The sequence below is a fragment of the Chlorocebus sabaeus genome, chromosome 15, assembly GCF_047675955.1.
Source record: "Chlorocebus sabaeus isolate Y175 chromosome 15, mChlSab1.0.hap1, whole genome shotgun sequence".
In the NCBI taxonomy this organism is placed as follows: domain Eukaryota; kingdom Metazoa; phylum Chordata; class Mammalia; order Primates; family Cercopithecidae; genus Chlorocebus; species Chlorocebus sabaeus.
The window spans coordinates 91,591,968-91,606,872 of NC_132918.1; the positions used below are offsets into that span (position 1 = coordinate 91,591,968).

Sequence of the window (14,905 nt, forward strand, 5' to 3'; positions counted from 1 at the left end):
GCGGTTCCTCTCGGCCCCGGATGTGACTGTTTGGCTGCGCCGCCTCACGCCTTACGCTCGACGGGATTGGGCGCCGGCGGGTGAGGTCATCGCTGGGCGCCGAGGAGGGGAGCGGGAAGAGCAGGTATGAGGCTGCGGCTGGTGGCTTCGATGCTGCTTTCCAGTGCCTTTTCCTCTTTCTGGTCTGGTGGCTCTGCGTCTGCTCTCCTGGGCCCCGTTTCCTGTGACGTTTCCCTGTGTCAGTTAGGTCCTTGCTTCAGACTCCAACTCGACGCGTGAAACTTTTCTTTCCTTGCTCGCCAGTTCCTAGCTCCCCCACCTTTTTGTGTAGCTTGGGCAGCGGAGGCCGTCTTGACCTGGTCAGGCCCTCTCGTTCTCCCCGAATATCGGCAGTTAGCCCATGGTCGGTGCCTGTGTGCCTTCGGAAAGTAAGGTGGCTGCGACTGGACACCCCCGCGCCCACACCTTCGAGTGCCCTTTGAGTGCTAATTAACTGCTTCCGTCTTTTGGACAAGGTGTGGTCTTTGCTGGAGCCACCGCTTAGTAAGCAGATGAAGGCAATGTAGTTTTAGTCAATTAAACATTCCAATAGGGAGAATGACGTGGAGGCCATGATTATAGATGGATTCTTGGAAGGGGAAGAATTTCAGCATCCCAGCCTGGGCAACATTGCGAGACCGTGTCGCTACAAAATATAGAAAAATTAGCCGAGGGTGGTGGCGTGCGCCTGTGGTCCCAGCTACTTGGGAGGCTGAGCCCGGGAGGTCGAGGCTGCGGTGAACCGTAATCGACTGCTGTGCTCCAGCCTGGGCGACAGAGTGAGCTCCTACCTCAGACACACACAGACACAAGAATTTCAGCATTATTTGATTATACTACGATTTCCTAGGTGGCCCCAAAAGTTTTCCGACAGCCTTTAAAGAATGCTTAGTAAGAGAATAATAATAACCATCATTTGAGTCACGGTGTGAACCAGGCACTATACTAGGTCATTTACGCAGATTTTTATATACATAATTCTCAAAACAACTCCATGAGGTAAGTAATTAAAATAATAAGGTTCACAGACTCCCTTAGTCAACTCCAATGTCTTGGAACCTTTATGTAGTAAGAAATCTTTTCTGAAGCTTCTTGCTATATCCATTTCTTAGTCTCTAGTAAAAGCAAAGGAACGGCAGCTACCTTCCCTACCCTCTGATACATGGTGTTTGATTATTACTCGCCTGTCCGTTCTCCTCATATGTCTTTTTCACAAAGTCCAGTAACCCTAATTTTCCTTCTTACCAATGCCAGCGCCACAGCCCTTCAGTCATTTTGGTTGCTATCCAGCTTCTCCACATCAAGTCCAGCTTTGGAAACCCCAAGCCTGTAAAGAAAAGTTGACCTATGCTGACTATGGTGATGGTGACTCTCTCTCACTAATTTCTTTTAAGTTTTCGAGGATAAGCAGAGTTGATCCATCTGAAAACGAGATAATGAACTAGACAGAATGAACAGCCTTAAAGGCACAAGCACTTGAAAGGGCCAGTGGTGGTATGACTGGTGCAGAGTGTTTCGAGATCATTCAGTTTTAAAGACTGGCTTTTATCCTGTCACAGTGCAGCCGAGGTAGAACCTTTGAAGGATCCGATGTTTTTCTGGTGCTAATCTCTAGCCCAGTCGCTGAGGTGACTTTCAACGGCAGACTGTCTCCTAAGTGCCCCAGGTAGAATTTCAAAGTAAAAGATTACCCTTCTCAGCCCCTCCTTTTCTTTTTTACAAATCTTTCACCTGCTCATCACCCACCCCGCCAAGCCCCTTCCCCATGTTCAGTACTCATTCTGCGCTCTGGCCGATGAGAACTGCCAGCTGCGGCACTTCACCCTTTTAAAAAATGCTCTCGGCCAGGCGCCGTGGCTCACGCCTGTAATCCCAGCACTTTGGGAGGCTGAGGCGGGCGGATCACCTGAAGTCAGGAATTCGAGACCAGCCTGGCCAACATGGTGAAACCCTGTCTCTACTAAACATACAAAAATTAGCCGGTCGTGGTGGCGCGTGCCTGTAATCCCAGCTACTCAGGAGGCTGAGGCACAAGAATCGCTTGGACCCGGGAGGCGGAGGTTACAATGAGCCGAAATTGCACCATTGCACTCCAGCCTGGACAACAAGAGCGAAACTCTGTCTCAAAAAAAAAAAAAAAAAAAAAAAAATTGCTCTCAAAATAACTCACCTGGCAGGGCACGGTGGTTCTTGCCTGTAATCCCAGCACTTTGGGAGGCTGAGGTGGGCGGATTGCTTGAGCTCAGGAGTTACACCAGCTTGGGCAACATGGTGAAATCCTGTCTCGACAAAAAATACAATTAATTAGCTGGGCGTGGTGGTGCAAGCCTATAATCCCAGCTACCTGGGAGACTGAGGTGGGCGGATCACTTGAGCCCAGAAGGTGGAGGTTGCAGTGAGCAGAGATTGGGCCACTGCACTCCAGTATGGGTAACAGAGGGAGACCCTGTCTCAAAAAAAAAAAAACAAGAAAAACTCACCTTTCCCTCACCCACTCTATATGATTTCATTAGGTATTAGAAGGAAGTGATCTATTATCTGATTAAAGTAATTTACAGTAGGATATGATTAACTGCTGTGCTTGACGCTTTAGGCAACTCGATAGGAAAAGAGAAGTTTGTTGACTTGATACATGAATGTATCAAGTGGGGATGGTGACACTTCACCTCTTTCTGCCAGGCTTTTCCGAAAGTTGCAGTCAGAAAAGCAAGAAACAGTGGCTTGCCAACTCATTTCTGAAAAATTGTTTTGATTTAACCTAACTTTAATTACATTTTTTCCCACTACCCTTCTATCACAGCAATCTGATTGTTTAACTTTTTGATAGTGTTCTTTGGTGTGTTTCAAATAATAAATCATTTTAATTTTATAGACTAAGTAAATAATTGTGGAGGCTCTGGTTGAATCACTGATCAATGCTTTGCATGATAAATCTTGATTGACTAAATTAATAGCCACAGAGTGTATGGATTTGTGGGGCTTTCCAAACTTCCCCCGGCTTTTTTTTTTTTTTTTTTTTTTTTTTTGAGACAGAGCCTCACTCTCACCCAGGCTGGAGTGCAGTGCACAATCTCAGCTCACCACCGCAACCTCCACTTCCCAGGTTCAAGCAGTTCTCCTGCCTCAGCCTCCCAAGTAGCTGGGATTACAGGCACACACCACCACGCACAGTTCATTTTTGTATTTTTAGTAGAGACAGGTTTTCTCCATCTTGGCCAGACTGGTCTTAAACTCCTGACCTCAAGTGATCCACCCGCCCCAGCCTCCCAAAGTGCTAGGATTGCAGGCATGAACCACCACGCCCAGCCTCCCCCACCCTTTTTTTTTTTTTTTTTTTTAACATTCCCAGGAATAGTTATTTATTTTTATTTTCTGACTGGAAAACAATCAGTAAATATTATCTATGTGATTTAAAGAGCAGGAGTTTAGTATGTAGCGTTTAATAAGATAGAGCTGTTCTTGGGGTCTTGTGAGACTAATAGAACAAGAGTTACTACTGGTTCCATTGTGGAAAAATTTATAGGAACTGTAGTCTTTATAATACTCCCTTTAGGGACAAAATTCGTTTATTGCCTATCTTCTCATACTTTGGAGTAAAACTTAACCAAATGAACCTTGAAGATTGAGTTAAATCTTTTCTAGAAAAGAGTTAAATTAGAAAACCTGCTAAAACGTTTGTCTGTCGGTCAACATTTATTTGGCTCTCCTGTGGGTAGATTTGTAATGGAGAAATGGGAGCATTAGAAACCCTGCCTCATTCTTGTTTCAGAGAAAACCTAAAATCCCAGCTGGGATCCAAAACCTGTATGCACACAAATATCAGCAAATCTTAATGCTCTAGAGTATAGACCTCCTGACTTCAAAGTTGATTCATCATAGCAATGATCTGGCCGATGAGAACTGCCAGCTGTGGCACTTCACCCTTTTAAAAAATGCTCTCGGCCAGGCACCGTGGCTCACGCCTGTAATCCCAGCACTTTGGGAGGCTGAGGCGGGCAGATCACCTGAAGTCAGGAGTTCGAGACCAGCCTGGCCTCAAAGAGGCTGGGAAAGAAATGATCGACATTCTAAAGATTTGAAAGCATTGTCTGGGTGCAGTGGCTCATGCCTATGATCCCAGCACTTTGAGAGGCTGAGACGGGAGGATCGCTTGAGCCCAGGAGTTCGAGAGCAGCCTGGGGAATGTGGGGAAACTTCATCTCTACAAAAAAATGCAAAAAGTTAGGTGGGTTTGGTGGCGAAAGCCTGTAGTCCCAGCTAACCAGGAGGCTAAGGTGGGAGGATCACTTGAGGCTGGGGAGGTCAAGGCCTGCATGACAGAGCAAGACCCTGTCTCAAAAAAAAAAAAAAAGAAAGAAAAAAAATTGAAATCGTTAAACAAAATTGTAACTTAAATTGACTTTTCAATATTCAATTCAAATTTGTAGAATAGCATCTTTATCATGAGATAAGTCAGTATTACAGTTCCTCAGCCTAAATACTGTCAGTGCCTTTCGTTTAAAATCTTGGTTTATCTGGAACTTTATCCAGATAAACTTTATCTGGCAACAGTCTTCGTTACAGCATATTTACCTGCTGCTGTTTCAGTACTTGTCAGCAAAAATCAAACCACCAGGACTCCCTGTTTTTACCTCCCTCTGAGTCATTTCCTCTCCAGTCCTCTCCTTTAAATATTATTGCTTCCATCTCCAATTAGTTTCTTCTGTATATTAATTGAGTGCTTCTGCTTGAAAACAAAGTTTAATTTTGTCTTTTTTCCATTTTATTTTTATGAACATTTCTATATTTGATTTTGTGACCACGTTTCTGTTACCTTGATTACTAATAGATCAGTGATTTTTTTGCGGTCTAATTAGTGAACCTGTGTGTGACTAAAAGTAGGGGGAGGCTGGGTGCGGTGGCTCACACCTATAATCCCAGCACTTTGGGAGGCTGAGGTGGGTGGATCACTTAAGGTCAGAAGTTCAAGACCAGCCTGGCCAACATGGTGAAACCCTGTCTCTACTAAAAATGCAAACATTAGCCTGGCATGGTGGTGGGTGCCTGTAATCTCAGCTACTTGGGAGGCTGAGACAGGAGAATCGCTTAAACATAGGAGGCAGAGGCAGAGGTTGCAGTGAGCTGAGATTGCACCATTGCACTCCAACCTGGGCGACAGAGCAAGACTCTGTCTCCAAAAAAAAAAAAAAGCTTTGTGTTGGGAATGGAAACTTTGGGCAGATTGCCAGATTATTTTAAATGATTTTTCCAAATAAGGAAATTTATCTCTGTACCATTGGGCTAAATTCAAGTATCTTACCTGGAAATAGCACAGCAGCTCTGGGGTCTGGCACTCGGGTAAGTTCTCCTTTCGCTTATGAAATTAAAAATTAAATTTGTCCAGATAGATTTGTTTGCTTCCTTTTGTCTTGACCAAGATTAGAGTTGTATAAATTGCCCCGATTCCTTTTTTGCCTTGACCAGCAGGCAGGCAAGGCAGGCCCGTATTATGTGGCATTTCCAGTGTGTCTATATCTGGGATTCCTAGAGGATCAGAAACCTAAATTTTGCACTGTTGTGTAAATGCAGGCAGATGATAATATGATTAAACATATGTGAGTACATTTTAAAGCACTGATGACTTACTAGTAATTTTTGGTCATTTTCTGTTTCTTCAAAGACTAATAACAAAACTTGTCAGGTGGAGTTGTTAGAAAAGGACCTTCATTATTTAAATATTTGGAAGCTGGGCAACATAGGGAGACCCCCTCCCCGACTTTGCAAAAAAAAAAATTAAATAAAATAAAAATTAGCCAGGCATGGTGGTGCACATAAGTGGTCTGAGCTACTCAGGAGACTGAGGTGGGAGGATTGCTTAGGCCTGGGAGGTCGAGGCTGCAGTGAGCCACGATTGTGCCACTGCACTGCACCTGGGTGACGGAGCAAAATCCTGTCTCAAAATAAAAGCAAAACATTTGGGATCCCTTACAAATCCTAAGAGTCAAGTGACCTTGGGAAAATTATTTAACATTTCTGAGACTCGGTTTTATTATCCCTAAAATGGAATAATACCAATCAAAAGGGTTGCTTTGAGAATAAAATTAGATAACCTACTGAATAAGTATCTGGTGGGGAGACCCAAGGGCCTGCCATTTTCACCAGTTCCCCAGGTGGTTATTAGTGTAATACAGATTGTGCAATTCCATTGTACATCAGGATCACCTGGAGGACTTACTAAAACACATTGCGGCCAGGTACGGTGGCTCACACCTATAACCCCAATACTTTGGGAGGCCGAGGCAGGTGGATCACCTGAGGTCTGGAGTTTGAGACCAGCCTGGCCAACATGGTGAAACCCCATCTCTACTAAAAATACAAAAATTAGCCAGGCTTGTTGCTGGGTGCCTGTTATCTCAGCTACCCGGGAGGCTGAGGCAGGAGAATTGCTGGAAACCGGGAGGCGGAGGTTGCAGTGAGCTGAGATCGTCCATTGCACTCCAGCCCGGACCAACAGCAGCGAGACTCCATCTCAGAGAACAAAACAAAAACAACAAAAGCACATTGCTTAGTCTCACCCCCAGAGTTTCAGATTCAGTAGATCTGGGGTTGTGTCGGACAGTTTGCATTTCTGACAAGTTCCTAGGTGGTGCTGATGCTGCTGGTCTGAGGACCACACTTGGAGAGTACTGGTGCAGTACGTGTGATGCCACTTTGGACCAGCCTAATAAAAACAGAAAAAGTAACAATAGGAATACTTGTTGAGTACTCATTATGTACCAGGCACCATTATGTGTGATTTACATGTATTATGATCCTATGAAATAAGTGTTGTTATTATCATTTTATAGAGAAGAAAAGTGAGTGACAGAGAGGTTCAGTAATTTGCCCAGTCACCTAGCTACTACAAACCTGGAGAGCCTAGCTACAGAGCTCATCATCTAAAACATTATTCAGATTAGAGGTATAACCTGATGATTTTGCAGCCCTCTCTTTAATAGAATTTTTACTAATTTAAAATATTTAATGTTCATTCTTCTGTGGGTTCCCTATCAAAGACTGGAGGACCAGCCTTACCTAGATCCCTGATGGCAAAGGAAGCCCACTGAAGCATTTGCCAGCCAGGATACAACCCTGTGCTCAGCTAGGCTATTGGAGACTTGATCTTTAAGTGTCCTTTTTTTTTTTTTTTTTAATTTAGTTTTTTTAAGATGTCTTTATGAAATACTGTTGATTACATCTGTCTCCTACCATCAAGTCAATGCATAAAACATGAGATTACAGTTGTTTCCCCTTCACAGAGTCTTCGGGACCATTATGGCAGTCAAGTGGACTGGCGGACATTCTTCTCCTGTCCTCTGCCTAAATGCAAGTAAAGAAGGGCTGCTGGCCTCCGGAGCGGAGGGTGGAGATCTCACGGCTTGGGGTGAAGATGGAACTCCATTAGGACACATGCAGTTCCAAGGGGCTGATGATGTTACCAGTGTCTTATTTTCTCCCTCCTGCCCCATGAAGCTCTATGCCTCACATGGAGAAACCATTAGTGTACTGGATGTCAGGTCCCTCAAAGATTCCTTGGACCATTTTCATGTGAATGAAGAAGAAATCAATTGTCTTTCATTGAATCAAACTGAAAACCTGCTGGCTTCTGCTGATGACTCTGGGGCAATCAAAATCCTAGACGTGGAGAACAAGAAGGTCGTCAGGTCCTTGAAGAGACATTCCAATATCTGCTCTTCGGTGGCTTTTCGACCTCAGAGGCCTCAGAGCCTGGTGTCATGTGGACTGGATATGCAGGTGATGCTTTTGCACAGAGTACTTGGAGAATTTCTGAGTGGGATTTGCTAACAGAATCAAATTATTGATCACACCAAATACCTTTGCTTTTTCTGTTTTCTACTAACATATCCATTTATGAACGATAAGCCTTATTTCTACATTTAATGCTAGTCTGATAAAATCTAGTAGAATTTATTCACAAAGTAATTGTTAATCCTTTATTCTTCCTTTCTCTGTACTGTAAGATATTCCTAAAACCTGAAAATTCAAATATTTGGTTGTAAACATCTGTTTAAACAAACAACGGTGAGTACTAAAGGCAGAGTTGGTCCACACATTCTCTATAAACTCTGTTTAAACAAAAAGTTAGAGGGATCTGTTTTTACTTTAAAGTTCTGGGGTACATTAACTGAAATATTGTGTATTGGTGATGAGGATCAAATCACCGTATTCAATGCTGAGTTTTGAAAGGAGCATCGTGGCTGGGCGTGGTGGCTCGTGCCTGTAATCCCAGCACTTTGGGAGGCCAAGGTGGGCAGATCACTTGAGGTCAGGAGTTCAAGACCAGCCTGGCCAACATGGTGAAACCCCGTCTCTACTAAACATACAAAAATTAGCCAGGCGTGCTGGCGGGCGCCTGCAATCCCAGCTACTTGGGAGCCTGAGGCAGAATTGCTTGAACCCGGGAGGCGGAGGTTGCAATCAGTCGAGATCTCGCCACTGCGCTCCAGCCTGGGCAACAGAATGAGACTCTGTCTCAAAAAGAAAAAAAGGAAAAAGAAAGGAACATCACAAATTGCCCAAATCCAGAGGAAGTCCATCAGGAAAGCAGATATATCTAGAAACCCCATTATGTAGAGAACTGGAGGTGTTTAATTCTTAGTTTTCTTGAGGGAAAAAATGGAATATGCTGGTCTTCGTAAGAGAAGTCATAGGAAAGCAGATTTGGGCTTAACGTAAACGTTTTCAAATAGCTTGAACGTTCCCATGGCAGGATGTGCTTCCTCTTGAGAGTAAATCTCATCACTGGAGTGAGAGTCGTCACGATTTCTCTCTGTTGAGCACTTAGTTCTTGACAGTGCTTTGTGTATATTCGTTTTAATTCTAATCACACCCTCCTAGTGATTTTGTTTTTTTTTTTTTTTATAAAGAAACTGAAATTCACATTAAGTATCTACATAGCCACCTGACTGGGATTCAAAGCTCAATCTCTCTGGCTCCTAAGGCTATGTTTTTTCTCTAGGATGACAGGTATTCAAGCAGAGTATCATCAGTAATGTCACAGAAAAGTTTCTTGGTTTGGGATGAGGTGGCTTCTAGAGAGAACCATTGAGAATGACCTGTGTCCAGCACTGTTTAGGCATTTAATCCCTGTTCTCAGTTGATACAGTATCTTCTAAGATTCTGTGTTCTTTTTAATAGCATCAGAAGTTTTGACTTCCACCCTCTTAGCTAGTGGTCTTTACCTCTCCCTCCCCAACCCTGCATCTGCCTTACAATTTAAGAATGATGAGACTGTTTTTGTTGTCACCATGCTGTTCCCCTCTCCTGCAAGCTACCAGTATTCAGTAGGCAGAATCAGTGGCTGTCCTGCAATGCTGGGATATCTCCAAACAATAAAGAATTGTTCCCCAAAAAACATCGATAGTGCCTGGGTTGAGACTCACTCTACATGTGTGGGGCATAGTGACCCTGCAACCTCTACCTTCCTTTTCCACTCCTAGGTTTTGACCAAGCCCTTTATAAATGTCGTACATCCTCCACCCTGGTGGTAATAATCTGCCCTTCTGGTTGTAAAGAAAGAGCTATACAACCAGGTGGACATGTTTTAAGTAGGCCGATTGTACAGTGTGTCTTTAGTCATTCTGTCATCCTTCAGCTATACCAGTTTTCCATCAGTAGCTCGTTAATTAACCACTAGGCATGGCGATAGACAATTAGGTATGCAAAAGTGATGTGTACTTTTCAGATTAGATAAGGAATGGGCATTCAGAATTTACTCTCTTGCCCCCAGTTCCAGGTAAGACGTTTTAGTGGCAGGCACTTGCTAGTGAACAGCCCAGGAAACAAGTATTTTGAAAAAGGGAGGCTCAGGTAATTTCTTATTTTGATTTGCCTGGTAAAATTCCTGAACATTCGTAGTAGATTTGTTTCTACACTGGGTTGTGATGTAACAGCCGTATAACCATGCTTTTAAGAAATTACTTCCTTAACTGAAGTTGAAACTCTATAGTTTTTTCCACAGTTTTCTTCCTAAAACCTGTTCATCTAGTATTATCCTAAACTTTAAGGATAGCCAGTCTATGGGGGAGCCCAAGAATGTCGGCATAATAATAGTGGAAGGGAGATGTGACTATTTTGAGTTCCTGCTCTCTTAGCAAACAGATTTTATCTCAAGGCAGCAACTGAATGATTGCCATGTTCAGCACACCTCTCTTTGTTCTTATGTAACAGTAATTATCAAATTATTTCTTTTGACTTAGGTTTGAATAATTAGGCAGGGCCAGGCATGGTAGCTTACGTGCCTGAGGGCTCATGCCTGAGATCCCAGCACTTTGGGAGGCCAAGGCAGGCAGATCACTTGAGCCCGGGAGTTCGAGAGCAGCCTGGGCAACATGGCAAAACCCAATCTCTACAAAAAATTACAAAAATTAGCCAGGTGTGCTAGCATGCACCTATGGTCCCAGCGACTTGGGAAGTTGACGTGGGAGGATCACCTGAGCCCAGGGAGGTCGAGGTTGTAGTGAACCGTGATCTTGCCACTGCACTCCAGCCTGGGTGACAAAGTGAGACCTTGTCTCAGAAAAATAAAATAAGCAAAGCACATTCAAAGAGGCGAGGAACTTAAAAGCAAAGTGTGGTTCGTTAAGACACTTGAGACTGCTTAATTTTTTATTTAATATGTACAAAGTAATATTTATATATGTGAGGTATAAAGAATAACATTAGGCTGGGCACGGTGGCTCATGCCTTTAATCCTAGCACTTTGGGAGGCCATGGGAGGTGGATTGCTTGAGCTCAGGAGTTTGTGACCAGCCTGGGCAACATAGCGAAACCACATCTCTACAAAAGGTAGAAAAATTAGCCAGGCTCATGGTGAGTGCCTGTAGTCCTAGCTACTTGGGGGACTGAGATGGGAGAATTGCTTAAGCCCGGGAGGTTGAGGTCGCAGTGAGCCAAGATTGTGCCTCTGCACTCCAGTCTGGGTGACAGAGGGAGACCTTGTCTCAAAAAAAAAAAAAAAAATTAAATAAATACCTGTCTACCTACCATTCAACTATACTTTTTTTCTTGAAAGACTTAGAAAATTAAAACTGTCATATATCTGTAGCATACATGTTGATGTTCTTTCCCTGCCCCCTTCTGCATCTGAAAACAGATGATTCAGAGGTTTGTTATTCTTTCTCGATTTTGTAAGACCAAAATATCAACACTTACAGACCAGAAGGGTGGAGAAGGCTCTTTTGTTTGTTTTTGAGACAGGGTCTTTGTCATCTAGGCTGGAGTGCAGTGGTATAATTACAGCTCATCGCAGCCTCGCACTCCCTCAAGTGATCCTCCCACCTCATCCTCCTGTGTAGCTGGGACTGCAGGCACAAGCCGTCACACCCAGCTAATTTTTTTTATTTTTGCTAGAGAGGAGGGCTGGCTCCCTGTGTTCCCCAGGCTGGTCTTGAACTCCTGGGCTCAAGCAGTCCTTCTGCTTTGACCTCCCAGAGTGCTGGGATTATAGGCATGAGCCACTGCACCTGGCCTTAAGAGGCTCTTTATCTTGAAGAGGAGTCTTTTATATGGAAAGAAACGTTTTTGTAAAAGGGGGATTTTTTTTTTGAAAAGTCACTTTGTTACTATTACACTCACTTCTGAACATTTGCTGGTTCCCCACTTTTTCTCCCTTCGATGTTTTACAGAACCATGAGCCCCAAACTCTTTCATTGTTTTCTTTCAGTATCTCTAGCTCTCTTGCTTAGGACGATAACTGCTGGAACAGCTGGTTGAGAAATTAAGTGTGAAACACCTCGGAGTCTTCAGCTGCTTGGGAAAGTCAAGAAGCGCAAAGGGAATGTCCAGACAGGAACAGTCTGGAATCCTCAATACATGGGAATGATTCTAGACTTGGTAGAATCTGGGATGGCTGTTAACACATTTAGATGGTTTAAGTCAAATACAAGGTGTTTCAGCTGCTGAAACACTTTGGGTGCAGTTTGTGTTTGAATGTCTTTGGAGGACAGAAAATACAGTCCATTCATAAGGACCGTATGAGAAAGAACTGGGGCTATCTGCCAATACAGTGAAGCTAGCAGATTCTAGAATGTCCGTTTTCCTTGTATGTATGTATATATGTATTTTAAGATGGAGTCTTGCTCTGTTGGCCAGGCAGGAGTGCAGTGGCACGATCTCAGCTCACTGCAAGCTCTGCCTCTCAGATTCACACCGTTCTCCTGCCTCTGCCTCCCGAGCAGCTGGGACTACAGGCGCCTGCCACCATACCCAGCTAATTTTTTGTATTTTTAGTAGAAACGGGGTTTCACAGTGTTAGCCAGGATGGTCTCGATCTCCTGACCTCGTGATCCGCCCGCCTCGGCCTCCCACAGTGCTGGGATTACAGGTGTGAGCCACTGCACCCAGCCGTGTTTAGATTTTTTAATAGAAACTTTTTGAGCGTTGTGGCTGATGTGTGTAATCCCATCACTTTGGGAGGTGGAGGTGAGCGGATTGCTTGAGCCTAGCAGTTGGAGACCAGCCTGGGCAACATAGCAAAAACCCTGTCTCTACAAAAATTAGCTGGGTGTGGTAGCGTGCGCCTGTAGTCCCATCTACTTGGGAGGCTGAGGTGGAGGGATCACTTGAACCCGAGAGATGAAGGCTGCAGTGAGCCATGGTCGTGCCACTGCACTCTAGCCTGGGTGATAAAGTGAGACCCTATTTAAAAAAAAAACAAAAACAAACTATTTTCATATCAAGTTTCAGCACTCCTTCCTGTTATATTTTCTAATATTTATTTGTTTTGCTTTAGCTTAATTTGTTAGTACTTTAACTTCACCCAAATAGTGATTGTTCGTCACATAGTATAATGTTATAAACCCAATTCAAAGAGATTTTCATCTAAGAGAAGCAGAATATAAGTGTTAGTAGATGTCACTGCTTTTGAAAATAAGCCAATAAGAATAATCACAAGGGAAGTTACCTTGAATAGGAAACCAAATTCTTAATAGCATCAGCAATGCTAATCTTGCCAATTCAGATCTATGCTTTTCCTGTCTACACAAGGCCATGCTTTTTCCAGTGTCTATTAAAATTATGAGTTATCATTCAGGGATGATGGTAAACTGCATGGTAAAACAGCTGTCTGTTCGCTTTGAAAGCATTAAGAGTATTTTTCTTTGCAAAATGGTTGATACAGGAAAAGAATGAATCACTAGATGATAATGTAAAACCCATCCACAAAGCTTATTAAAAAAAAAAAACAAAAAACAGGTCGGGAACAACAGCGAAAAGCCAAATGAAATTAATACCAGGATGTCATATTAATCAACAGACACATTTGGAATGTCTCCTCTTTCTCAGCCATTATGCTAGGCATTAGCAAAGACTAATTGAGTCTCAAGAAACTGATAAGCTAGCAGAATATGTCAGTTAATAGAACAGAAACTAGATACAGGAAAGAGAAGCAGGCTGAAATAGGAAAGCCTTCTTGGAGGCACCGGGACTGAGCTTAAGCCCCTTGGATGGGTAATTGGGTAATGTGAAAGGAAAGGAAAGGCATTCCAGATAGAAACCATGTCAGTGATATTCAGATTGAGTTTATTTACTTGATAGGCCTTGTTACCTATAACCAGCATAGACTAAAACTAGCAAATTTCATAATGTTTGGTTTCACTTGAAGAGATGAGAGCAGAACAACCTTTAGAAACCTGCTTAACAATTACACTTTGATGGAGTTTATTAATCAAAAATTACTCAGGATCTTGTTTAATTCTACCTTGATTCTACCTTACTGCAATCTAGTTTTAGTCCTGGGGTAGCATTCCACTGGCATGTTATGGCAGCATTTGATTACTTTTTTTGTACCGCTGGGAACCTACCTTACTGCTCATTCTCAGACCACTTTTAACGATTGTATTAGAAGCTGAATAAGCACACAGTAGTTGAGCAAATTGACTAGCATTTTGTATGACTGTGTAATTTCTTCTTACTTAAAGGTGATGCTGTGGAGTCTTCAAAAAGCCCGACCACTCTGGATTACAAATTTACAGGAGGATGAAACAGAAGAAATGGAAGGCCCACAGTCACCTGGTCAGCTCTTAAACCCTGCCCTAGCCCACTCTATCTCTGTGGCTTCGTGTGGTAATATTTTTAGTTGTGGTGCAGAAGATGGTAAGGTTCGAATCTTTCGGGTGATGGGAGTTAAGTGTGAACAGGAACTGGGATTTAAGGGCCACACTTTAGGGGTATCCCAGGTCTGCTTTCTCCCAGAATCCTATTTGCTGCTTACTGGAGGGAATGATGGGAAGATCATGTTGTGGGATGCAAACAGTGAAGTTGAGAAGAAACAGAAGAGTCCTACAAAACGTACCCACAGGAAGAAACCTAAAAGAGGAACTTGCACCAAGCAGGGTGGAAATACTGACGCTTCAGTAACGGATGAGGAAGAACATGGCAACATTTTACCAAAGCTAAATATTGAACATGGAGAAAAAGTGAATTGGCTCTTGGGTACAAAAATAAAGGGACACCAAAATATATTAGTAGCTGATCAAACTAGTTGTATATCTGTATATCCCTTAAATGAATTTTAAATCCAATAAAAACATTTGAAGAATTGTGGCAAAACTGTTTTTCAGATTTAAAAAAAGATCCTGGTTCTTTATTTAAGCTGTTTGTTATATATAAAATCATACTATTTTGCTGTACAAATTTTAAGATATTTGAACAAAAGACAATTGGATACTTTATATAGTAAGTGATATATTAAAGTTTGGAGGAAGAGAATGAATATTCATTGTGTACCATGTACCAGCCGTTTTACATATATTTGATTTCTTGTTCTGAATCAATGAAGTTTTTTTCCCCATTTTAGTGCCACAGGAATTAAGACTTAGAGATGTTA

General features: G+C 42.9%; 1 protein-coding gene across 2 annotated transcripts; it reads left to right on the forward strand.

The window, feature by feature from the left end:
• Positions 1-40: 40 nt before the first annotated feature.
• Positions 41-14,617, forward strand: WDR53 (WD repeat domain 53). Of its 2 annotated transcripts, XM_008009655.3 has the most exons (3): positions 41-124; positions 7,317-7,812; positions 13,998-14,617. In XM_008009655.3, exons 2-3 carry the CDS (start codon positions 7,333-7,335, stop codon positions 14,592-14,594), a joined length of 1,077 nt encoding a protein of 358 aa, XP_008007846.2. In that variant the 5' UTR covers positions 41-124; positions 7,317-7,332; the 3' UTR covers positions 14,595-14,617. The 2 variants fall into 2 exon arrangements, with proteins under 2 accessions (XP_008007846.2, XP_037859051.1); XM_038003123.2 differs by lacking the exon at positions 7,317-7,812 and having other exon boundaries at positions 89-124.
• The last annotated feature ends 288 nt before the right edge of the window (positions 14,618-14,905 follow it).

Bases quoted from the DNA above. Each gene is read 5' to 3' on its own strand.
- WDR53 (XM_008009655.3), top strand. From the start codon at position 7,333: ATGGCAGTCAAGTGGACTGGCGGACATTCTTCTCCTGTCCTCTGCCTA. The intron at 7,813-13,997 runs GTGATGCTTTTG...TCTTACTTAAAG, and splicing joins CATGTGGACTGGATATGCAG to GTGATGCTGTGGAGTCTTCA.